The 26,863-nt window shown below is 41.5% G+C and overlaps 1 protein-coding gene across 1 annotated transcript in view; it reads left to right on the top strand.

Annotated features, from left to right (window-relative positions):
* The window catches only part of LOC145412362 (glutamate receptor ionotropic, kainate glr-3-like), a 178,225-nt gene that overhangs the window by 83,033 nt on the left and 68,329 nt on the right, over positions 1-26,863 (top strand). Inside the window, exons 7-8 of the mRNA XM_080282251.1 lie at positions 1,500-1,800; positions 1,901-2,121. Of these exons, the coding sequence (XP_080138377.1) occupies positions 1,500-1,800; positions 1,901-2,121 (522 nt within the window). The remainder of the gene's footprint in view (positions 1-1,499; positions 1,801-1,900; positions 2,122-26,863) is intronic.

Genomic DNA, 26,863 nt, shown 5'->3' on the forward strand with positions numbered 1-26,863 from the left:
CTGGTCCTGCCGCAGACTGGGGTGGAGATGTGCACACGGCAAGAGATGGGCTGCGAGTCACATGCATGAGTGACCTATATATTTTTTCCATACAAGCATTGAGGAAATAATTTAATCACGGGATTTCCATCCACGTTCATTTGTCTGTAATAGTTTTGGAGTAAATTGAAGTTGAAAATTCTCGATTTATTGCAAATTTGGACCAGTGACCTTGAAAAGTAGGTCGGACCAGACAAAACTTCTAGGGCTAAGAAGTGCCTTATTTCTTTTTTTCTTGTATGGAAGGAAAGTTGAGAATTGGGGAGTCTAAAATCTTGTAACATCATAGATGCATATCCTTAAATTTTTCCATATAATTGTTTAGAAAATTATTGTTTTCAAGGAATTTCCTTCCATATTCGGGTGTGGGCAATAGTTTTGGCGTAAATTTGAGGTTGGAAATTCGTGATTTTGGGCATTTTCGGACCTGCGACCTTGAAAAGTACGTCAAGGTCACTGAAATTAGGTCAGAGTAATTGGGTCATGGTGCTGTACATTCACAGTAAGTTCAGTATGATCAAAATCGGAAACGAAAAGTGACGGAATAAAATAATAATAATAGTAATGATGATACTGACAGAAACAAAGACTTTCACCTACATTCATAGATAGAGATCAATAATAATAATAATAATAATAATAATAATAATGCAACAGAGGGAGGTGGATGAAAGATCTGTCGGAAATATGCCGGAAGCGAACGTGAGTGCAGCTGTCCCTTGAATTAAAACGGTAAAGATAAGGGTAAAAGAAGTGAGTGCAAACATTACTGTAGGATAACTCAGGTGGGTGTTGTAGTTATTTTAGATTTTAAAAATGATAAACACGATAACAACTTTATCAGAACGTCTGACGAATGTTGAACAAGTAGACTTTTACGAGGGGTAAGGGATGTGTGGATTAGGTTGCTGCAGTAAGACAGAATGCGCAGAAAATATATGAGGCTCGTTGTAAGATATTTGTAAAATTTATAGATCTGGAAAAAGTGTATGAATATGTGGACAGAGAAAGACTATGGAAGGTTTTTCGTATGTATGGTGTTGATCGGAAACAGGCGAATAATGTACTAGGTTAATATATAATGCTAATGATGCATGTATAGTTTAGCTGGATGTCTAAGTGTGCAGTAATTCAAGTGTCCTAACAGTTAAGCTAGATTAATGGGGACTTCAATTAGAAACCTCAAAATTTGCTTGGTCACACTTGTTTTACGCAGTAAGCTCTGGGCTTATCTTGGTAATGTATGTGCTAGTTTTATCATAATACTGTGACATTTTATTTATTTATGTGATATTTTAATGCTGGTTTGAACATTATTAATTGTGTTAATTTTAATTTCCAAGGGTCTGATGATAGCATATTTTATACTGAAACTGAGTGACCTTTTAAATAAGCATGGAATGGAGCATTACCGTTCTCCCTGGCTGCCTCTACACTCATAAAGAAACCCATCATTTCAGGAAGTGGATTTCAGCCTAAGCCTTCTACATGTCACCTACACCAGAGCAAGAGCGATAGACTACACCTTCCCTCTAAATGTGTGGCACAGCCGAATCATTGTTCGTCGTGGAATTCCTGAAGTTGATCCCTGGGGCTTCGCTCTGCCTTTGAAAGCTGAAGTGTGGTTTTCCTTGTTTATGGCACTTCTGGCCGTGCTTGCTGCACTGGCTGTATTACCTTATTGGTTCTTTGACAAAACGCTGACACGGACCAAATTCTCGTCCATCTACCAAAGCTGTATTCGTGTTCTTCTGCAGGAAGGTAACATTTCCTTCTTGCACATTTGTATTATATGCAGATGATAATTTTGCCACAGAATTAAGGCATGTAACTAATATCATTATACTTCTTGCTGAAGCAGATCTGGACGTGAAAGTCTCAGGGTGGCGGTGGGGGGAACGATTGTTGCTGGGAGTGTGGATGATGATGGTTTTAGTGATAGCACAGAGTTACCAGGGCCATCTCATGTCCCTCCTGGCCGTCAGATATATCCCTCTGCCCATACAGATGCTTAAAGACATCCTCCATCACCCAGTGGTCGTTCTCACACCCAAAGGAACAACGCAGGCATCGTCATTCTTGGTTAGTACCACTCTTGTTTCCTTTTATATATTTGTAACTACAGGATATTAGTAGTTGTAATTGTTGTCGTCTTCCGTATTTTAGCCACAGGGAAATTTGTTACATTGAGGCCACAGAATAATTTATTGATTCCGTTATTAATTAATCGAGTAAATAAAATCTGGTTCTTACTTTTTTCGTTTCTTTACAATTTAACCACAGTTACAGCAAGTTTTGAAAGCTATCTTATTCAGCCTTTGAACACAAGTGAAGCTTTCTTATTCAGCTTTTGAGCATAATTAAACCCGGCACTCTAAAATACCTGATGTTCAGTACATTTTATCCACTGAGATGGCTCCATTCTTACGCAGGGATGGCTCCATTCTTACGCGTAACGTTTTCATATAGCCAGACAAATGTGCGAGACATGGTTTCATATCCCTTTCCGTCGTAGTGTCCCCATTGCCAAGAGAAAACTGTAGTGAAATCATGAGAATTGCGGAGGAAAAAACGCTGTCAGTTATCCAGTATGGTGTCAAAAATCAGTGCAGGTGACCAAATGATGACCACCCACCACGGCACTAGTTAAGGGCAGTATTTCATTTCCGACACATACCTGGCACGTATCCAGGAAATTCAATAGGGGGGTGGTGAGCTATATTTAGTAGAACTCATACATACTGTACATACATTTATACATACAAAGTATCTACATTGTTAGATATACATAGACGGTTGGATATAGAAGACAGATTCACAGTCTCACTCTCTCTCATAATATATATATATATATATATATATATATATATATATATATATATATATATATATATATATATATATATATATATATATATATATATATATATATATAATCATCATCATCAGCCATTACAAGTCCACTGCTGAACAAAGACCTCCCCCAACCTTCTCCACGAAATCCTTGACTGGGCCAATCTTTGCCACGGTTTTCCCTGCATATTTCTCTGTCTCATCCCTCCACCTCCTGTCTGGCCTTTTTCTGCTACGTTTACAATCTCTTGGAGTCCAGTCAGTCAACCTCTTGCTCCATCGATTATCCCATATTCTTGCTACATGGCCTGCCCACCTCCATTTCTGTTCTTTTTATAACTTCTATAATATCTTTGACTTTAGTCTGCTCTCTCACCCAAGTTCATCTTTTCCTGTCTCTTAAAGATATTCCCAACATTGACCTTTCCATTGCTCCCTGAGAACGAATTAATTTATTTTTCATCGATTTTGTCAGTTTCCAGGTCTCACAACCATACATCATAGCTGGAATTATACATTCGTTATATACTTTTCGCTTCATACAAACTGGCAAGCTACTTTTCATAATGACCCAATGTTTACCGAAAGCTTTCCATCCAATTGTAATGCGTCTTTTTATTTCGTTATCATTATCTTTCGTTAATTTTAGTTTTTGTCCCAGGTAATTGTACTCCTCGACTTCTTCAAGAATTTATCCACTTATTCTTATGACGCTCTTTGGTGTCTGAGGATTAAACATTAGTTTTACTCCGGTTCATCTTTAGCTCTACTTTGAGACTTTCTCTGTTCAGGTCATTTAACATTTCTTGCAATGTCTCTGCTGTTTCTGAGATTAGGACAATGTCATCTGCAAATCTTAAATAGTTTAGCTTCTCTCCATCTATGTTCACTCCTTTGTTTTCCCAGTTTAGCCTTCTGAAAATACTTTCTAGGCATGCTGTAAATAGCTTTGTTGAAATTGTATCTCCTTGATGCACGCCCTTCTCAATCTTTATTTTTTCCGAGTCCTTAAGTAATTTAACTGTAACAGTTCCCTCTTTATATATGTTTTCGAGCAGTTTTACAATGTTCTCATTCACTCCTTGTTCTCGCAATGAATTTTTAATTGCTATGTGCTCCACTGAGTCGAAAGCCTTTTCGTAATCAACAAAACCTAAGCACAGTGGTTTATTATATTCTGTAGTTTTCTCATTGTGTGTAGATGTTCAGTAGTTGAATATCCGCTTCGGAATCCTGCCAGTTCACGAAGTTGGATTTCCTCCAAATTTGTAGTTATTCTATTTGTAAGGACTTTAGTGAAGAGTTTGTAAATGACTGATAGCAAGCTAATGGGTCGATAGTTACTAAGGTCTTTTGAGTCACCTTTTTTGTAAAGCAAAATAACTATTGCATTACACCATGTTTTGGGAATTTTCTTCTTTTTTGTACATTGAGTAAATAAGTGAGCAAACCAATATTGTAGAGTACTTCTGCTCCTGCATCCAACAGTAAATCTGCAACTATTCCATCTTCTTCCGGAGCTTTGCCTCTTTTCATATTTTTGAGAGAATTTTTTACTTCGTCTGGTGTTACCTCAGGTATTTCACTTGTGTCAACTGAAAAGTTAGCTATTGGTACTACGATCTTTGATGCATAGAGTTCTTTGTAAAATTCTTCAACTCTCGTCAACATCTTAGCTCTGCATTTAATGACTTCACCGTTTTTGTCTTTTAGTGATGTAATTTGTTGCTTTCCAAGTGCCATTTTACTTCGGACCTGTTTCAGACTTTTTCGTTTTTTGATGGTTTCTTTGATTTGATCCATGTTTCTCTTTCCTTTTTCTTCTGTTTGTCTTTTGTTGATTAGCTTATTTAATTCCGCTCGTTCTATTTCATCTGTCTTTGTTTTCATTTTCATTTCTTTTCTTTTTTACATAAGTTCGAGTGTTTTTTCTTAATACTTCTTGGCCTCGATTGTATTAGGCTTTCCTGCTACCTCCGCTGATTCTTTTAGCACTTTTGTTAGTCTGCCATTCAGCTCATCTGTGTCTCATTCAGCATTACTGAGAGCTTGAAATCTGTTCCTTATTTCCAACTGAAAGGTTGCTTTGTTTTCGTTTACTTTTATTGGGCATATATTTTTATCTTTAATCATTTTCTTTCTTTCACTTTTGATATTTAATCTTGCAGTGCAACCCACCAGTCAATGGTCACTTTCGATATTTACTTTGTTGATAACTGTGACATTTGTAATCGTGATATTCTTATCTGCTATACTGAAGTCGATTTCGTTCTTTGTTTCTCCATTTGGGCTTCTCCAGGTCCACTTTCTCCCTGTTCTTTTGTGAAAGAATGTGTTCATTATTCTCATGTTAAACATTTCTGCAAAGTTTACCAGCATTTCTCCTCTTTCGTTCCTTTCTCCCACTCCAAATTTTCCCATACATGCTTCTCCATTTTTTAATTTTCCAACTTTTGCATTGAAGTCTCCCATGAGTATAGTATATGTTGTCTTTTCCTCTTCCATAATCTGGGAGATGTCATCACAGAATGTTTCAATTTCTTCATCTGAGCTCTGAGAAGTTGGTGCATATACTTGTATTACTTTCAGGGTATATTTTTTGCACAGTCTGATTACAACCACTGCTGCTCTGTCAGATTCACTACTGAATTTAACGATGTTGTCTGCAAGATTTCTGTTAATTAGAAATCCTGCACCACTAACTCTTTCATTTTTCCTTCCTCTGTAGTAAAATATGTGGCCACTGTCATTGAGCTGAATTACTTTTTCTTCTTCTCTGTGGGTCTCACTCAAACCTACAATATCCCAACTAATGTTTTCCAGTTCAGCCAATATTCCACCGTGTGCCAGCTATTTTTAGCCCTCTGGGTCTCCCCAGTGCCGGCCATTTTTCAACTTTTTTTTTGGGGGGGGGGCTAAAATGATAGATTTTGATGTGGGAACAACGAATTTCGCCATTAAAATACTCACAGAGGCTCAAAAATTTGTTTTATTGAGTCCTGCACACTCGTGTTCAGGTATGGCCGCTCTCTCACGCTCAACACGTATGTGAGAGAAAGCCGTTTTGTATGTAAGTTATACTCAGGTATTTATGCTGGGAAGGTATAGCAATGTTCAGTGCACTTTTCTGATCACTTATTACTTCAGCATCCATCACAATTTGCGTGTCTTTCTCACTGTGAATGCATTATCTTACACTTTCTTGAAGATAGGTACGACCTGACTTCATTACGTACAGTCCTGGCACTTACAAGAAGGTATTTACAACTTGACTTCACTATATAGTCCTTGCACTTACAATAAAATATTTACAATTTACACTTACATGAAAATGTTTACAAAATGCCTTCACTATGTACAGCACTGGGTGAGGCACACAGACAGAGTGAGGCAGAGCGAGCCTGAAGGGGGGAACGAGGGAGTGTATGGCCTTGACAGCCTGAAGGATGGTAGAGAAACAGTTACCTTACGTGCCTGCCATTTTTTACCCACGAATCTTGAAAAATGCAGTCACAGTGAAGTTTTTTATTTTAGACTGTTATAAAACGGCACTGGCACTGGCCATGGCATTATGTCAGACCGTTTTAAAACAGCACTGGCACGTGGCGGGTTAAGTTATCAAGCTTGTAATCTTCAGCGAGGCTTCTTTCATTGTATGCATAGATCTTCATGGATATAAGAGTGTTTCATATCCCAGTCTCTAACTTGCCAACACAGTGCCTACTCACTTTTGGTGGCACATTGCCTGTAAGCACAGGAGGCAGTGCGGTTGGACCTTTAGTAGACGATGATGCAACAGGAACGTCCGTCAAGTACTTTGCAATAGAACTCATGTTTGGTTGGGGGGATTGTGGCAAATAATCTTACCTCCCTGCGACATAGTTTCTGGTGAGATGTAATTTTTTTGCCACCTTATTCGTTATATTCGGTGGAGCCCTATATATCTATAGGAGGTCCCATGGTCTGCACTGTCTAAGATGGTACCTTGCATATCTACAAGGCCTTCTCCTATTCACCACCAGGGGACGTGCCAGGTAGCAGTGGGATTCTGCCGCTGGATACATATATATATATATATATATATATATATATATATATATATATATATATATATATATATATATATATGTATCACTGGTTGTCGTACGAGGCACCTAAAAGAGTTGGCGGAGGGTTAGTGCACCTCCCCGGAAAACAGCTAACTAAAAAAGCCAACAAGAAACCTCGGACAAGGACTGGCCAAAAGATGACGACCAAGGACCTTACAATGGACATGGTACGGATTGCAACATGGAATGTAAGGGGTGCGAATGATGAGGTGAAAGAGAGAGAGATTGTCCAGGTGCTTGAGGGTGCGAAAGTGGATGTAGGCTATGTGGAGTAACTGAAACTAAATGGCGAGGAGAGAGTGTGAGAGAATGGGAGTACGGATGGGGTATATGTGCAGGAGTAGGTGAGAATGAGAGAGCAAAAGAAGGAGTGTGTATTGCTGTGAGTAAAAGATGGAAGAAGAAGATAAGAGAGTGTGGATCAGTTGGGTCAAGGATTGTGTGGGTAAGATTGAAAGTTGGAATACAAATGTGGGTGATTGTGTGCATGTATGCACCAATGCAAGATCGTGCAAGCAGAGTGAGAGAAGAGTTCTGGACAAATGTGGAAGTGTGCATGGAAAAGTTTGGAAGGAATGAGAGTGTTTTTGATTGGTGATATGAATGGTATAGTAGGGAATGTGAAGGTGGATGGAATAGCTGGTGAGTGGGGTGTGCCTGCTGAGATAGATGAGAATGGCAGTGCGTTAGTGGACACTTGTGCCGGGAGAGGGGGTTGGTGATAACCAATACCCTCTTCAGGCACAAAATGATCCACAGGTATACATGACAAGTGATGAGAATAGTGGGTGGTGAACTGAATGAAAGGAAGGCAATGATTGATTATGTGTGTGTGGATGAAAGGATGCAAAGATGTGTAATGGATACAAGAGCTTATAGAGGTTGAGGAGTGGACTTTCTGACCACTACTTGGTGGTGACCAGTATCAAGATCCAAGCAAGATGGAGAAATAGTAGAAGGGAAGTACGGAAAGAAAGTGTAGTTGCAAGGAGAGTGGAAAGGTACAAAAGGATGAGATAATGGTAGAATATACGAGAGAAATAGCAGAACGATTGGGTAAATATGAATTGGAGCAGATGGGGGACGTGGAAGGTGTGTGCAGGATATTCACAGAAGAAATATGTGCAACATGTGATGTGGTGTGTGAGGTGAAGAGAAGACGAAGGGGGTGCAACGAACAGCGTGGTGGAATGACGAGGTGAGACAGGATGTGGCACAAAAGAAGAAAGCATACAATGAATGGATGAGAAATAAGGGCGTGGAAGAAGTTGAGAGGCGGAAGAGAGAGTTATATGTAGAAAGGAAGAGAGAGGTGAAAAGATTAGTAAGAGTAAGAACAGAGTGGATGAGGAATTTGGAAGGAATTTGAGTGTAAAATGGAGGGACTGTAAGAGAATGTTCTGGAAACAGGTGAAGAGAGTAAGCCAGGGTGGCATTGAAGTTAGCAGGGGAGTGAAAGATAAAAATGGTAAATTACTAGTGGAGAAGGGGGGAAAAGTGAGCAGATGGAGAGAACACTTTAAGGAATTGTTGAACATAGAGGATGGAAGGAATGCGAGTATAAGTGGCTGGGGAATGGCTGGGAGAAGGAGGGAGGTGAGAAGACAGGAAGAAATCAGTAGGATAGAAGTTGTGGAAGCAATGAAGAAAGTCAAATTGGGGAAAGCCCCAGGAATTGATGGAGTGTGTGGTGAAATGCTGAAGCACGGGGGAGAGATAGTAGTAGAATGGATATGGAAGGTGTGCAGATTGGCCTGGGAGGAAGGTAGAGTCCTGGAGGATTGGAAGTCAGGTATAATTATTCCCTTGTACAAAGGAAAAGGGGAAAAAGAATTGTGTGGTAATCACAGGGGCATTTGTCTTCTTAGTGTAATAGGAAAAGTGTATGGTAGGATATTTATTGACAGAGTTAGGGAAAGAACAGAGGAATTAGTTGGAAAAGAACAGGGAGGCTTCAGGAAAGGGAGAGGTTGTGTAGATCAGATTTTCATTCTTAGATGATTAGTGGAAAAATTTCTAGAGAAGGGAAAGAAGTTGTATGTGGCTTTCATGGATTTGGAGAAAGCATATGACAGGGTGGATAGACAAGGATTGTGGAAAGTATTATGAATATATGGAGTAGATGGGAAGTTGTTGAATGCTGTGAAGAGTATGAATGAAGGTGCTAAGGCTGCAGTGCATGTGGATGGTGAATTGTGTGAATTTTTCTCTTTGAAGGTTGGGTTGAAACAGGGATGTGTCATGTCCCTATGGTTGTTCAATCTGTATATGGATGGGGTAATAAAAGAGGTACAAGGTAGGGCAGTGGATGTTGCAGTGGCCCTAGTGAGAGAGGGTAGTGTTTGGAAACTCCCTGTACTGTTGTTTGCAGATGATACTGTGTTGTTGAGTGAAGATGAAGGGGAGATGCAAGGCATGGTGGATGAGTTTGGGAAAGTGTGTAAGAAACGGAATCGAAAGGTGAATGCAGGGAAGAGTAAAGTGATGGTCTTTGAGAGAGGCAAAGTCAGTGAATGTACAGTGAGGTTGGATGGTGAGGAAATGGAAAATGTGAGTACATTTAAGTACTTGGGTAGTGTGATAAGTAAGGATGGAAGTTTGGAGGGTGAAGTGCTTGAAAGGGTACAAGGAAGAAAGGTTGCTGGTTCCTTGAAAGCAATGATCAGAAACAGGGAAGTGAGCATGGAAGTGAAAAAGCTACTACATGACAGTATTGTGATACTAAGTCTAACATATGGAAGTGAAGCTTGGACGTTGTTGGAAGGACATAAGTCAAGAGTGAGAGCAGTGGAAATGAGTTATTTAAGAGGAGCCTATGGAGTCAAATGGAGAGACAGGCTGACAAATGAGGACATAAAGGAGCGTTTTGGTGTGGATGTGGATGTGATTGGAAGCATTAGGAGGAACACACTGAGGTGGTTTGGCCATGTGGAGAGGATGGAGGGTGAGAAACTGATGAGGGGAGTGTATGTGAGTGATGTGGAGGGGGGGAGAGGGATGGGGAGGCCGATGATGAGATGAAGGGATGGAGTGGAGAGGTATATGAGAGAGGGATGTGTGAGTTGGGAGCAGGTCAGTGAAATGGCTGGGGACAGGGCGACGTGGAGGCGATTTGTTTGTGGCCACCCCGTACGGGATTGAGACGTCTGGCAATATATATATACATATATACACATATAAACACTATATATATATATATATATATATATATATATATATATATATATATATATATATATATATATATATATATATATATATATATATATATATATATATATATATATATATATATATATATATATATATACTGTATATATATATATTGTTACATAGCCTCTGATTTCATCATCCTTTGTGTAATTTTAACGCACAGTATGCTGCATGTTTGATCACAAGCGTGTTCTGCCTCAGTTCCCCCCTTCTACCGTTATAGTAGAGTAAGTCGTCATTTCTGGAGTTCAGAGCAGGATTGTCAACTTTTTGTCCCCAAGGCTTCATTTGCGCGTCCTTCTTACAAGTTGTATCAAGCTCTGCCGGCCCCTATATAATGAGCTCAGTCTCTGCATCATTGCCACTTAGATCTGCTCCTCATTTTGTTCACATCTCTGTCCTCCCCTGTACAGTTATTATTATTGTGAATTTCTCAGGAAGTCTCCAACCATCTAGCAGCTGTGTGATTTGAGTATAAGTGTTATTGCATTTTGTTCTTGTACTGTATAGCATAAGGTTAATTCTTAGGCCTGGAAAGTTTTTGTAAATTGTGTAGAATTCATTTTGTCAGCCAGTGGTAATAATAGTTTGTATCTGTAATTATTTATCTTGCATTAACTGAGCATTACCCAGTGTTTTCATTTCATCAGGGCTGACTTAGATAAATTTACTCATGCTAATTTCGTGTTAATAGAGGCTATTGCAGTTAACCATATATTTAACCTGTTTTTGCCATTACATTATCCTTATGAGTCCTGAATGTTTTGTTGTTAGTTTGAGCATTAAACTTTTAACTTGTAATTTTACCTACTCTTTTTGTTTGAACCTGGAACTTTACTGGACAGTAGTGATTTTTAGTATTCTCACTTAAAGTGTACATTATCTTTCTCTGTTCCGTAACATAAATTTGGCGACCTCTCATCAGGATATTCAGGATATTATCATAAGGATATTGCTTGATATTTTGTGACTGTTACTTATTCATGATGTCTACTATTACTACACTCGATGAAGCCAAAGATTTTTTGTCAAATGTGCAAACAGTGTGTGATGTAGAAAACAGAACAAAGAATGAACTTAAGCTTGTTGCTCAACAATTGGGAATTGCAGTTCACTCTCATCATTCTAAAGATCAAATTGTTTGCATGATTAATAAAAGCTTGTTTAATGTAACTCCTCCAAATGAGCAAACGCAGATTGAATTAGCTAAGTTACAGCTAGCCCTGCAGGAGGCTCGTGTTAAGGAGGCTGAATTTCAAGCACGTGCTAAGGAGGCGGAGTCTCAGGCTAAGGAGGCGGAGTCAGGCTCGTATTCAGGAGGCTGAATTTCAAGCAAATGCTAAGGAGGCTGAATCTCAGGCTCGGATTCAGGAGGCACAAATACAGGCTCAGGCACAAATTGAACTTGCTAGGATTCAGGCAGACCATGAGTATCGCATGAAACAAGGTGGAACTGGATCATCTAGCTCTGATGATTTTGATGTGGCTAAAAATGTTAAACTTGTCCCTCCTTTTAATGAATCTGATTTAACAAAGTATTTTCAGTTGTTTGAGAGGGTAGCTACAGGTTTTAATTGGCCAAAAAAGTATTGGCCAGTACTCCTTCAAACTGTTCTCACCGGTAAAGCTCAAGTAACTTATGCATCTTTGCCTAAGGATGAATCTGATAATTATGATGTAGTTAAGAGCTTGATTCTTAAGGCCTATGAGCTTGTTCCTGAAGCTTATAGAGTAAAATTTAGGACAACTTACAAGCAAGATAAGCAATCCCATGTTGAGTATGCAAAAATCAAAGAAGATCTGTTAGAGCAGTGGTTAAATTCTAAGAATGTAAATTCTGATTTTGGTAAATTTAAGCAGATGATTTTGCTGGAGGACTTCAAGAGGTGTATTTATAAAGATGTAAGCCTATATCTTGATGAGAAAAGAATAGATAATTTGTCTGATGCTGCAGTTTTAGCTGATGAATATGTTCTCACTCACAAGAGATATTCTAAAGAAAAAAGAAAAGCTGAGAGTAAGTACGTTGCCTCTACTCAGAGTACAGGTAACAGGAAAGAGAATAAGGATGATGTTTCTCAGGAAGTAAATACCAGCTTCACCTCTAGATTTCAGAAAAGTAAATGTACTTATTGTAGTAAGCTTGGTCATACTACGGAGAAATGTTTCAGGAGACAGCGTGATGTGAACAAAAAGGAGTCTTTAAATATTCAGTCAATTGGTCTAGTGTCCACTCTTGAGAGTTCCCAGAATTCTTTAACTTAGTTAACTGAACCTGCTTTGAGGGGTAACTTAAATTCTCATGATGGAGCTCCTCTTTTGAGCAGTAACGTGGGTGACACTCTCAAGAGTTCATGTGCTAATTTCCTGTCTGATGGTTTTGTCAGTCCTCTGGACAGTAATGACAGGAAATCAGTTCAAATATATCGTGATACAGGTGCTTGCCAATCCCTTATGCTGACCAGTGTTCTAGGCTCTAATGTTAATTCCTCTGATGAAACTGTAATCTTACAAGGTGTAGGGAATAATTACTTCTCTGTCCCTCTGTGCAGAGTGAATTTAGAGTCTGGTTTTGTTAATGGTTCTGTTATGGTTGGGTTGGTTGAGACACTCCCAATGTCAGGTGTAACTTTCTTACTTGGAAATGATATTGGTGGAAGTCAAGTGTGTCCAGCTCCTCAGTTGTCTAGTGAGCCAGTGGCTGCGGCCCAGGATTGTGATGTCCCTGATGTGTTCCCTGCATGTGCTGTCACTAGGGCTAAGTCTAAAGTTACTGGTGATTTAGAGGATAATGATGATGATGATGTTATCCTAGCTGACACTTTTCTTGCTAATTTGGACCACTCACCAGATGAGGCAGTACCCCGTAGTGTTGATAATTTGTCTCGTCAAGAGTTGGTTGAGTTGCAGGTTGCTGACCCTGAGTTGAAAGGTCTAGCTAACTCTGCTTACAGTGAAGAAGAGTCAGCCGGTGCTTCTACTTGTTATTATGTAAAGTCAGGAGTACTTATGAGGAAGTGGAGACCCCCAACACCATCAGCCGACTGTGAATGGGAGGTTGTACATCAAGTTGTCATCCCTCGTGTTTGTAGGCAGGATATCATTAGAGTGGCTCATGATTCCAGTTTGGCAGGACACCTTGGAGTGAGGAAGACTGTGGCACGCATTTTGAAACACTTCTACTGGCCAGGTATCTTCAGGGATGTTTCCTGGTATTGTAAGTCTTGTCACACCTGTCAAGTTGTTGGGAAGTGTAATCAGACCGAAAAGGTTGCACCTCTAGTTCCCATTCCTCCTTTTGAGGCGCCTTTCACCCGTGTGTTGGTGGATATTGTGGGCCCTCTTCCTAAGACTTCTTCAGGATTTTCTTATGTGTTGACCATGATTGATATGGCTACTCGTTATCCTGAAGCCATTCCACTTAGAAACATCTCAGCAAAGAACGTGGTTAAGGAAATGCTAGGGTTCTTCACAAAGTTTGGTCTGCCCAAGGAGGTACAGTCCGACCGGGGAAGTAATTTCATGTCAAACGTTTTCAAGCAGTCTCTGAAAGAGTTGGGCATCACCAGATCACGTCTTCAGCTTACCATCCCCAGACCCAAGGAGCGTTGGAGAGATATCATCAAACACTCAAATCGATGCTCAAGAAATACTGTTTGGAACATCAGAAAGACTGGGATAAAGGTCTTCCATTCGTTGTGTTTGCCGCAAGAGAATCTCCAAATGAATCACTAGGCTTCTCACCTTTTGAACTACTGTTTGGCCATGAAGTAAGAGGACCCCTTAAGTTACTCAAGGGAATGCTGGCTGTCGGAGGAAGATGACTTCAACCTGCTGGAGTATGTGATGAAGTTCAAAGAACGGCTGTCCACTGCTTTACAGCTGGCGAGAGAGAGAATTTAGGAGCTGCTCAGGAGAAGATGAAGACTTGGTATGATAAGAAGTCCAGGTTAGCCACTTTCAGCCAGGAGATCAGGTTTTGATTCTGCTACCAGTTCATGGGCAACCTCTTCAAGCCAAGTTTAGTGGTCCTTATTTCGTGGAGAAGAAACTCAGTGATGTCAACTATGTCATCGCCACACCAGATCGTAGAAAGAACAAGCAACTATTTCACATCAACATGCTAAAGTTATATCACAGGCAGGACGAAAATAATCCAGTTTGCACTGTAGCTGTTCCACCCGAGTCTGCAAGTGAAGCTCTCCCATGCAGTATGAGCCTGAGTGATAGTTTGGGGAAGAATCCTGATATCATGAATGATCTCCAGACTAAGCTTTCTCATCTACCACCCAAGGAAAGGCAGGAGTTTTCGGCATTACTGCAGGAGTACCCGCAAGTGTTCTGTGCTACTCCAGGAAGAACCACTGTGTTGATGCATGATGTCGATGTTGGAGACGCAAAGCCAATTAAATTGCCTCCTTACCGTGTGATCCCAGTGAAAGTTCCTCTCATCCAGAAGGAGCTTGGCTACCTGTTGGACCACAAGATGATTGAGCCCTGTCAGAGCGAGTGGAGTTCTCCTGTCACTCTAGTCCCTAAGCCAGGTGGGTCACAGCGGCTTTGCATCGACTACAGACGTGTTAATCAGATAACCAAAACAGACACTTACCCTCTCCCTCGTGTGGAAGATTCCATAGACAAGCTCGGAAAGGCTAGGTACATAAGTAAGTTTGATTTGTTAAAGGGATACTGGCAAGTACCTATGACTGAACGTGCTAGGGAGATCTCATGTTTTGTAACACTAGGAAAGACTTTTGCATGTTCGGTAATGCCATATGGTATGAAGAATGCACCAGCCACATTTCAGAAGCTCATGGATGTTGTAACAGAGGGTTTGGCAGGGTGTGTTGTTTATATTGATGATGTATTAATCTTCAGTGACAACTGGAAAGATCACCTATGCCATGTCAGTAAATTTCTTGACCGTTTAAGTTCATGCTAATCTTGCAGCTAATTTGATCAAAGTGTGAGTTTGGTCAGAAAGCTAAAGTTCAGTACCTTGGGTATGTAATTGGTGATGGACATGTTGCACCACCAGGAGCTAAGGTTCAGGTTATAAGTGATCTTCCCAGACCTAAAAAGTAGGAAAGAGCTACAAAGATTTTTGGGAATGGTAGGTTATTACAGGAGATTTATTCTTAACTTTTCTCTTCTTGTATCAAATTCACTTACAGACCTACTGAAAAAGGGAGTTAAATTTGTCTGGACCGATAACTGTGAATCCTCTTTCAACAAACTTAAAGCTATTCTGTTAAGTCAGTCAGTGCTCGCTACTCCAAATTTTGCTAAGCCTTTTTAAGATGTCTGTTGATGCAAGTGATACAGGAGCTGGGGCTGTTTTGCTGCAAGAGGATGATCAGGGTATTGAACATCCTGTATCTTATTACAGTAAGAAGTCTCACTCCACCTCAAAAGAACTACTCTCAACTATTGAGCAAGAGCTTTTGGCCTTGATTTTTGGGTTTACAGCATTTTTCATTTTATTTGTGTTCTGGTTTTGACCCCATAGTCATTTATACCAAGTCATAACCCACTGAAATTCCTTAAGTAAGTTTAAAGATAAAAATCAGAGATTGGACAAGATGGAGTCTTACTTCTTCAGGAGTATTCATTAGACATACAACATGTCAAGGGGAAAGAAAATGTTATTGCAGATTGCTTATTCTAGACTTTAGACAGATTGTTTTAGAGTAACTAAGAAATTTCCTTTGTAGAATTTCTTTTTCTTTGTGGGGAGGTGTTACATAGCCTATGATTTCATCATCCTTTGTGTAATTTTAACGCACAGTATGCTGCATGTTTGATCACGAGCGTGTTCTGCCTCAGTTCCCCCTTCTACCGTTATAGTAGAGTAAGTCGTTTGGCATTTCTGGAGTTCAGAGCAGGATTGTCAACTCTTTGTCCCCATGAAAGCTTCATTTGCGCGTCCTTCTTACAAGTTGTATCAAACTCTAAGCCGGCCCCTATATAATGAGCTCCAGTCTCTGGCATCATTGCCACTTAGATCTGCTCCTCATTTTGTTCAGCATCTCTGTCACTCCCCTGTACAGTTATTATTATTGTGAATTTCTCCAGGAAGTCTCCAACCATCTAGCAGCTGTGTGATTTGAGTATAAGTATTACAGCATTTTGTTCTTGTACTGTACTAGCATAAGTGTTAATTCTTAGGCCTGGAAAGTTTTTGTAAATTGTGTAGAATTCATTTTGTCAGCCAGTGGTAATAATAGTTTGTATCTGTAATTATTTATCTTGCATTAACTGGAGCATTACCCAGTGTTTTTCATTTCATCAGGGCTGACTTAGATAAATTTACTCATGCTAATTTCTGTGTTAATAGAGGCTATTGCAGTTAACCATATATTTAACCTGTTTTTTGCCATTACATTATCCTTATGAGTCCTGAATGTTTTGTTGTTAGTTTGAGCATTAAACTTTAACTTGTAATTTTACCTAACTCTTTTTGTTTGAACCTGGAACTTTACTGGACAGTGCAGTGATTTTTAGTATTCTCACTTAAAGTGTACATTATCTTTCTCTGTTCCGTAACTGTATATATATATATATATATATATATATATATATATATATATATATACAGTGGGCTTGGCACAGTGCGTGAGAGATTGGATGGTGCACGTACCATGCAGCACTGGGAATTGTGATACTAGGAATACATAATCTTATGGGGAATAATTATATATGGGCGGTACCCCCTCATACCTGGACATTTTTGGCCCTTATGAAACATAATAAGAGGTCATATGTTTCAGACATTGTACTAAAGCTATAGCTACAATAACAAAAATATGGGTAGTCACCTTAACCACAGTAGACAACAGGCCTGATGACCTTAAATAACAAGGGTTCCAGAGGCGCGGCAACACTTGCAGTGCTGCACTCCCCACCGCACCAACACTTCCCTCCACAGACTCCTGTTGATCACCTTCCCCAGGAGCATCCAAGTCACTCACTTCGGCTAATATAAACCCTTCAAGGTCGAGATGCTGACACTTCTGACACATTGCATCCTCTTCATCCTCATCAGGATCAGGAGCAGACAATGTCGATAGTTCCGCTGTTTCACCAACTTGAGCCTGCTGTGTTGTAGCTTGTTATGAGCGTCTGTCTTCTCCTGTTTATTTCTTCCCTGTGCCTGTCTGTGCAGAAACGGAAGAGTTTGTTGATACCAACCAAGAAGTTCCTCCCATTCTTAGGTTGCTCACTTCCTGTGCCTTCACCTCTTCCTTGAGCTTATCCACGGCAGCAAGGATCTTGCTAATGTTTGACATACACAGCTCAGTCCTGCCTTCCATCACACTAGGCTGCTCAACTTGACTCTGTCTGGCATCGAGGCTCGGCGTCAGCCCTGCGTCTATCCATTGCAACACTTCCGCGGGAGGTTGTTCCTCAGTAGCAGTGTGCACTTCTTGTATGTCCGCCAATTTAACGTCCTCAAAACCTGGTACAGCTTGTGCTGCTGTCCAATGTTGCTGCCTCAACATCGGCCAGTAGTTGAATGGCCGTCTCCTGGGTGATGCACAGGTGAGGCACGAGGCATTCGCCATAGTCATGGTTCACCGTTGCAGGTGTAATCTGGTGCCAGGCTTGGAGGAGAAATTCAACTGCGTCCTTCACCATAAAGTTACGCCAAAATGCCTCAACAGTCATGGCATCTGTAGTAGGTTGGGATAGAGGTGCTGGTGGGAGATGGAACGGGAGCAGATGCCTCATCAAGGTCTTTTGTCATGATCTTCTTGTAGGGCATGAAGCTCTTCTTGTGTGTCGGTCTTCCTGCGTAGGTACTCTCGTACACTTCCTTATGGTAGAAATGCTTCACTGTGGCGATTAGTTCTTGATCGAGTGGCTGCATTAGTGACGTTGTAGCGGGGCGGCAGAAACACAACCACGACAATCATTGTGAAGATCTTCCAGGTATGTGGCGTGAGTGACTTGGTGCATTATCAAGCACAAGGAGCATCTTAAATGGAATGCCCAGCTCCCAACAATTGGCTCTACGCCATCCAGGGACACACCGCCTCGTTAACCAGTCTGCCATAATGTTCCCGGTCATCCAACCATTTACGGACTTATACCAATACACGCCACTTGCATCCATGTTCATGAAGGTTTTTGTAGCACCTTGGATGTGAAGCTGTGTGTACAAATAAACTGGCCTCATCTTGTGGCTCCCAGACAGGTTTACAGCTAACACACCGTCATCTTACACTTCTGGAGCTTGCGACCCATGGGCTTGTTTCTGTCTTCTTTAGCAATGTAAATTGATTTTGGTATGGCCTTGTAATATAAGGACATTTCATTGATGTTGTAAATCTGGTCCTTGGTGTACTGTCCCTCTTCAATAATCGTTTTAAATATTGCAGGATAATCTCTTGCGGCCAGCTTATCATCAGAGGCACGTTCACTCAGACAATTTCACGTAACGGAGTTCCTTGCACTTGAGGAAAACGGTCCAGCCATCCAACTCGATGCCCTGGAACGGTTTTTCCACTTTTAACCTTCGAGATGCAGCCTTGTAAAAGAAGGCTGGGCTTGGTTCCAAATAAATCTTCCATTGAGTGGAACACCTTCATTTTCTTTTCCGCATTATGAAGGTGGCAAGATAACTTCGCTCCATTAATATCATAGCACGATTTCCCACCACACGAACGGCCGTTCCTAGGTCGGGGAGGCACCTCCGTACGTCTTCACTACAGCCTTTATGGCTTCACGGCTCTTCCCACACAGCCAGTTCTCACTGTAGATTCAGCCAGTCCCAGGGTTCTCCCGATAGCCGTGTTTCCTTGACCCTCCTCCTTCATCTTAATTATCTTTAACTTGGTGGCGTGCATCAGAAGTTTCTTTTACTCTTGGGGTTGGAGCCATGGTGCAGCAAAGTACAGGCAGTACAAAAAACACCACACGTTGTACACGACAGGTTAGCTGTAGAAAAGCGGATCCGCACAGTGCACGAGCCGGGACTGTTATGGCGCGCCCTGCTCCCTTATACCCCAAGCTGCACAGTAGAATGCCCGGGAATTTCTGTGCATCAACATGACGACACGTGACGCGCTCTGAGAGGGTGGTCGTGCACTAGTAGAAAATGGCATTTTTGAGCCACTCCTTGCCTCTGCCTCGCGTTCTGTGCGGTAAACTCGCGCATTAAAGGGTTTTTGGTTATGATTTTTGGTCACTGCGTGCACAAGGAGAATCGTGCACTGCGGGGTGGGATGCGCACTGTGCGAGAACCCACTGTATATATATATATATATATATATATATATATATATATATATATATATATATATATATATATATATACATATATATATATATATATATATATATATATATATATATATATATATATATATATATATATATATATATATATATATATATATATATATATATATATATATATATATATATATATATATATATATATATATATATATATATATGTATACATATATATATCGTATATATATATATATATATATATATATATATATATATATATATATATATATATATATATATATATATATATATATATTCTCATCAAGCCTTTTGAGTGTCCACTGCAGGACCAGCCTATCCTCCCTCCGAAGTGGGGACGATACAGGTAATGTATCTCTACCAAGTGGCTTAGTATGTCTGGTAAAGATTGTATGTAGGGTGAGAAGTGCTTGTAAGTGTAACTGTAGTGTTGTAGTGGCTTTGGACTGCGTGTAGTCTGTGAACCAAGTGTAATCGGCCCGTGCAAGCCGACTGCGTGCAAGCATACTTTATTGTATGCGAGACTGGTTCAGCTACAGTACCCCTTGTGTCCAACCAATGCAGTATGTGGTAGAAAACCCTCGTTCTTCAGTGTAATAAAATTCACACTTTAACACTCTATCACAGAGTCATATATATATATATATATATATATATATATATATATATATATATATATATATATACAGTATATCAGCCCCTTTCCCAGTGACTCACTCTGAGCGATGCCTGGAACCACTCTCTGACTCACTTCTTCATTTCCTGCAACATTCTTGGCTCCTTTCCTCTAACTTTCTGTCGAACACCACCTCTCCGCCACTAAACCTCATCGTCCCTTCTGGACAGAGACTCAGGTGTCTGAGGCAACTGACAGCAAACCCTTTTCTTGTTCCTCCTACTTTCTCTATACTCATTTCAAAGCCAAAGGTGGATGTTGTGTATATGTATGCAACGATATATCCCTTTCTCTCATGTTCCTGAACTTGCTTCTTCCTGAATTCTCTACTCTCTGGCTTTTTGGCTTTCTTTGTCATTTTCTGACTAAATATATCTACACTGTTTGTTTATCCCCTGATTCTACTGAGAATAAAAAAATTCTTTGACTATCTTACTTCTGTGATGGAACACATTCTATCCATTTCTCCTTTCTCTGAGAGTCACCATTCTGGGAGATTTCAATGTTCACCACCACCTTTGGCTCACCTTTTCCTTTCACTGATGCACTTGGTGAACAAACATACATCCTATCTATCCTTAATGACCTAGGAGCAGCTTGTACAGCACCCTACCCATATCCCCTGACTGCACCCTGGACAGAGCTCCAACCTGCTTGAACCTCTTCCTTACAACTAATCCTTCTGTTTACACTGTTAATCTTTCCTCTCCTTAGGGCTCCTCCAATCACAACATTATTACCTTAACCTGTCCTATCGTTCCGGTATGGCCTGTGGACCCTCCAAAGGGAAACGTCATCTGTGGCACTTCGGAGCTGCAGTTTGGAAGGCCCTCAGGCAGTATTTCCTTTGATTTTCCATGGAATGATTATTGCTTCCATGGCTGGGAGCCATCTTGAGTGTGCTTTCGCGAATTACGGAGGTTATTCCCTCAAGGGCATGGGAGCATACATTCCTTTCTCATATCCTTTGACTATCATGCAAGAAAGCCTTTGTTTAATCACGCTTTTTCTAATGCTGTACACAACAAAGAAGAGGGCCTATAAAAGGAATTACCAGAGCCAACCCACCCATGAATCACATCATGTTTATGTTTCCTGCCTAGAATCGTGCTTAAGTCTGTTCTTCGCACTGCTAAATTATAACTTCTTCTTGAAATCTAAGTGTTCTCAACTCTCCAACTCCAATTCTTTCCATTCCTTCTGGCACCTTTTGCCAAAAACCTTTTTAACAACTTTACCTCACCATCCTACCCTCCCTCTTTTCTATTCTGATGGCTCTGTACGTATTTCTTCTACTGATAAAGCAGATCTCTTTGTTCAGACTTTCTCCTCCAATTCCACTTTATACAATTCCAGTAAGCTGTTCCTCCATCGCTTCCCCCCTCAGAAATCCTCATGACTGACATTAAAATTTCTTCAGCTGATGTATTTTCTGCCATCAATGGCCCTCCAATACTAATAACAAGGCATTTGGGCCTGATGGAATCTCTCCTGTTGTCCTCCAAGAAATGTGCTTCAGTGCTTACACCCCTGCCTGGGTAAACTCTTTCGCCTTTGTCTGTCAACTTGTACCTTTCCCTTCTTGCTGGAAGTTTACTCTCGTTCAGCCAGTTCCAAAAGAAGGGTGACTGTTCACAACCCCTCTAACTATCGTCCAATTGCTTTAACATCCTGTGTTTCAAAAGTTTTCGAGTCAATTCTTCAACAGAAAATTTTAAAGCATATTTCCTATCACAACCTTCTCTCTGATCGTCCAGTATGGGTTCCGTCAGAGGCGCTCCACTGGCGATCTTCTCACCTACCTTTCCAGACTCCTGGTCATCCTCCTTTCGGGACTTTGGCGAAAGCTTTGCCATTGCACTTGACATCGATCGAAAGTCTGGCATATATCTTTAATTTCCAAACTGCCCTCTAACGATTTCTATCCTTCTATCTGTGCCTTCATCAACAGCTTCCTTTCTGGTCATTCTATAGCTGCTGTTGTAGACGGCCATCGTTCTTCTTACATCTATCAACAGTGGTGTTCCTCAGGGCTCTGTCCTTTTACTAACTCTCTTCCTTATATTCATCAATGACCTTCTAAGCTGTACATATGACCCCTATCCACTCATGCGCTGATGATTCCATCCTTCACCTTTCTATTTGGTTCCCCGCAACGTCCATCTCAGCAGTTACTTCAACAAACAGGGATGAGGCTATGGCACACCTAATGTCTAACTTGGCTCGTATCTCTGACTGGGATAAAAATAATCTTGTTATTTTTAATGCATCAAAAACTTCAGTTTCTTTGCACCTATCCCAACTCGACACTATCTTGCACAGGAGTACCCCCTTAAGGTTCAGTAATATGCAGCTCAATCCTGCATCATCTTTTGAACATGCTTAGCAGGTTTCATTCAGTCGGGACTTATCTTGGAAAAATCATATTGCATCTCTTGTAAAAGCTGCTTCCAAGACATTAGGTGTTCGTAGTCGACTCTGTACCCCTTTTTTACCCCTGCACAGTTGTTGACTTTATATACGGGTGTTATTCTCCCCTGTTTAGAGTACAACTCTCATGTTTCAGGTGGCTCCCCACATACAGCTGCTTCTCAATAGGGTGGAGTCAAAGGCTTTTCGTCTCATCAACTCACCTCCTTTTACTGGCTCCCTTCAACCTCTGGTCTCTTCGCTGACTGTTGCATCTTTATCTCTTTTTTATCGCTTTAACTTCAATGATTACTGCTCCTCTTAATTGTCTGCTTGGCATCCCTCCATCACTGGTTACGATTGGTAGCACCAAAATCTGCCTAACAACTTAAATTCTCATCCCTTTTCTGTCCAACTCTCTAATGCAAGAGTTAACCGTTACTCCCAGTTTTTCATTTATGCAACAGGTCAACTCTGGATCTGTCTCCCTCTGTCTGTATTTCCTACTTTCTATGATCTCCACTCTTTTTTTAAACGCAGTGTGTCCAGGCATCTCGAAATGATCGGAATTTGAATTTGGCTCTCTTTTGTATTGTTTTTGTTTTTTTCTTGGAAGGAAACGGTTTTGCATGGCTCCTGGCCTTTGGTTCCTTCTTTCTTCCACATAATGTATATATGTATATATATTATATATATTGTATATATATATATATATATATATATATATATATATATATATATGAAAGCCTCTGTGGTACAAGTGGTAAAAGTGTGTAAGTTTTCGTACACTGAAGAGACGAGGGTTCGCGCCCCGCCAGGGCGGTAAACTTTTTGGGAGCATTCTTCTGGCCACGTACTGCTTGGCGGACATAAAGCGGTGCTGTGGTTGAACCAGTGTCGCATACTATAAAGTATGCTTGCACCCAGTCGGTTTGTGCGTGCCGATTACATGGTCCACAGACTACACACACACATCCAAAGCCACTACAACACTACAGTTACACTTACAAGCACTTCTCACCCTACATACAGTCTCTACCAGACAGCCTAAGCCACTTGGTAGAGATACATTACCTGTATCGTCCCCACTTCAATTGGGATAGGCCTGTCCTGCGGTGGACACTCAAACGGCTGATGATATGATATGATGATATATATATATATATATATATATATATATATATATATATATATATATGTGCATATAATAGATAGATAGATAGATATAGATACAGGCAGATATATATATATATATATATATATATATATATATATTTAATCCATTGGATCCCAGGGGTGCTGGGCGAGACATGGCACTGGGAGGGGGTACTATGCGTGCCACCCTCCGCCTATCCAGTTCATGGTTGCGAAGCTCATGGAGGTCCCTACCTGGGGGTTCCCTACTTTATATATACAGTAATCCCTCTAATATCCGAATGCCCAATATCTGAACATCCCCACTAACCGGACATAATCGTCCCAGGATCCAATATTCCCAAAATGATCTGAAAACTTCGCAAAACATTCCCCCCCCCCAAAAAAAAAAAAAAAAAAAAAAAAAAAAAAAAAAAATTTCCGCCCATATTTTGAACTTGGCGCGCGCAATGCAGGACAGCTTTGTTGTGGCGATGGCATTCCTCCGACGTCTGATAGAGCGCTGCTGCATCCTCCCCACTTCTCTTCCGCCTGTCTCTCGTCAGAAGTGGACGCTCGTCGTCATGGCAGCCCACGTGCTCTCGCTTTTTTGTGGTATTCCTTACCTGCTGCAGGCACTCCTGCTGCTCCCGTGCCTCTCATTACTTTGTTTGATTATGGCCCTGCCACTTGAGAAGAGGAAGAGAGTGGTGTTGACTCTGGAGAAAGAAACGGGAGATATTTGGGAAAGTAGATGCGGGGTGGTCTTCTTCCCGCATCCTCCGCACATGCGGAAGGTTCAGCCTGGCCTGATCTACTTTGCCCGATATCAAGAGATCCCGAGACAAACTCATGCAGTACACGGCTGATTTCTCATCGAGAAGCAAACGCAATGTGGAGAGGAAGGAGACACTCCCAAATTTGCTGAAATCGACTGCTCCACATTGATTTGGTATCAACAGCAACGTGCTGCTGGTATGATGGTACGTGGTACGGAGCTGAAGGCTGCTGCTGAGAAGTTCGATAGGCTTCACGACGTCCTAGACTTCAAGGCATCCAAGGGTTGGCTCTTCGCGGCTCAAGTTACTGCATGGCCTTGCTCAACCGTAAAGCTCATGGTAAAGCTTTTGGACGCTAACGAGGATGGAGTTGACGTGTTTTGGCACAAGGTAGCGGGCTTGATCGGACAGGGAGGGCCTCACTCTCGGTCAAGTCTACAATGCTGACAAAACTGGTTTATTCTATCACTTTTTGCCAAAGAACACTCTAGCCGAGGAGACGGAGAAGCATGTACCTGGCTGCAAGCTCTCCAAGCAACGGATATCTGCTTTGTGTTGTGCCAGTGCTAACGGCATGCACCGGCTTAAGCCCATTATTGTTGGCCGTGCAAAGCAGCCTCCGGTGTCTTCATAAGTGATGGATGTCCTTCCTGTCGCCTGGTACCATTTTTTGAAGGCATGTGGTTTACAGCCCAGATCCTCAAAGACCGGTTCCACTGCCACTTCGTCAAGGAGGTCATACATTACCAGACCTAAGACACTGGGAATCACATGACCAGGTAAAGGCCCTCCTTCTCCTCGACAATGTACCTGCCCACCCATGCTATTGCTGACTTGGTGGTTGAGGAATGGTTGGATTAGGTGCATGTTTCTGCCACCTAATACGACTGCTCTCATCCAACCAATGGACCTGGGGAGTGATCGAGGCAACAAAGCGCCTATACCGAAGGAAGTTCCTGGACGAGGTGATGGCTGGCTCTTGAGGACGAGGACGAGCGCAGGGAGGGACGGGACACGCGAGGCCAGCGGATTTTGGAAAACCTTCGCCGCTACAACTTCAAGTATGCAATCTGCAACTGGGCCAGTGCATGGAAGGAAGTCCTTGTCAAGACTCTTAGAAAATGGTTGGTCTCGTCTGCTTCTCGGAACGGATGTGGAGTAATGATTTTCTTGGTTTTGACGTGGATGACTTCCATGCACGGCTACGTAACAAACATGGCTTACGATGTTGATGTGGACGATGTGTGTGAGTGGTTGGATGATCGACGAGGGGCGATCCTGGGTATCAGACATTGTCTGATATTGAGATCGCATCTTCAGTTGCAGGTGTCAGTACCCAGCTTGAAGATTCCAACGAGGACGGCGATGATGATGTTGACTCCTTCCTCATCATGACACTACTCCAGCCATCCCCAAGCTGAGCACACTCCGGGAACACCTAGAGTTCGTTCTCGACTACCTGGAACACCCAGACTGCGACAGGGAGATGGGGCCCTTGGGACTTGTGGAGGAAGTGCGTGCTTTCAGGCAGTGCATCATCAATCGTCAGAATCGTCGGTCCTTGCATCAATCAACGATTGACAATTTTTTCAGGCCAGTTACCCCCGCTGTGCCCAGCCCTGGCTCCACTCCGTTGCCTCCCCAAGACAGGCCCTCATGCTCCGAGCCACAGCCCAGCACATCAGCCACTGTGGAGTCACCGCTCGACGTGAGTTTGCGTCTGTCTTCAGAGTCATCTGCAGTGGGTACGCCATCACCACGACCCAGCGACACACTCTAGGTCACCTGCCAGTGATACTCTCGGACTCTGACAGTGATTAAACAGCAAGAACTTCTCCACTAGACCACGTGGGAATTTACAGTGTTGTGCAGTGAAAGAAACTGTGTTGTGTTAAGGATTTACAGTTGCGAGTGAGAAGACAATTGTGGAACAAAATTTAACGTAAATAAACTTGTTTGTTTTTGCTTTAGGAAAATGGTTAGAAGAGTGGGAAAAGTTAAAGTGCAGAGTGCAACATTTAGCAAGTTACAATGGAGCATGGTTAGACGAGAGAGTGCGCACTGTGAAGAGAACGGACTTCTGAGTGCGATTGACTAAGTTCTCAGTGCAAGACTTCATGAACAGTGTACTGCAAGTGCTTCAGGAAATCCTTCTTACTGTCAGAGTCCGAGAGGAGGCGGTTATTCATCAAGATGGCCATGGACTTGCTGTAAGTAGGCAGAATGTTTCATACTGTACTCTTTTCCATATTATACTTACCTCAAACACCTCATTTCACTCTTTTAATGTCCTTTATTGGTGTGAATAGAGTGTTAGGAGCTATGCATGTGCAGTAGGAAAGTGTTTCTCTCTGAGTTAGGCTAGGTTAGGG

Source organism: Coenobita brevimanus, chromosome 93 (genome assembly GCF_032717465.1).
Source record: "Coenobita brevimanus isolate Jiangsu-jjx chromosome 93, ASM3271746v2, whole genome shotgun sequence".
Classification (NCBI taxonomy): Eukaryota; Metazoa; Arthropoda; class Malacostraca; order Decapoda; family Coenobitidae; genus Coenobita; species Coenobita brevimanus.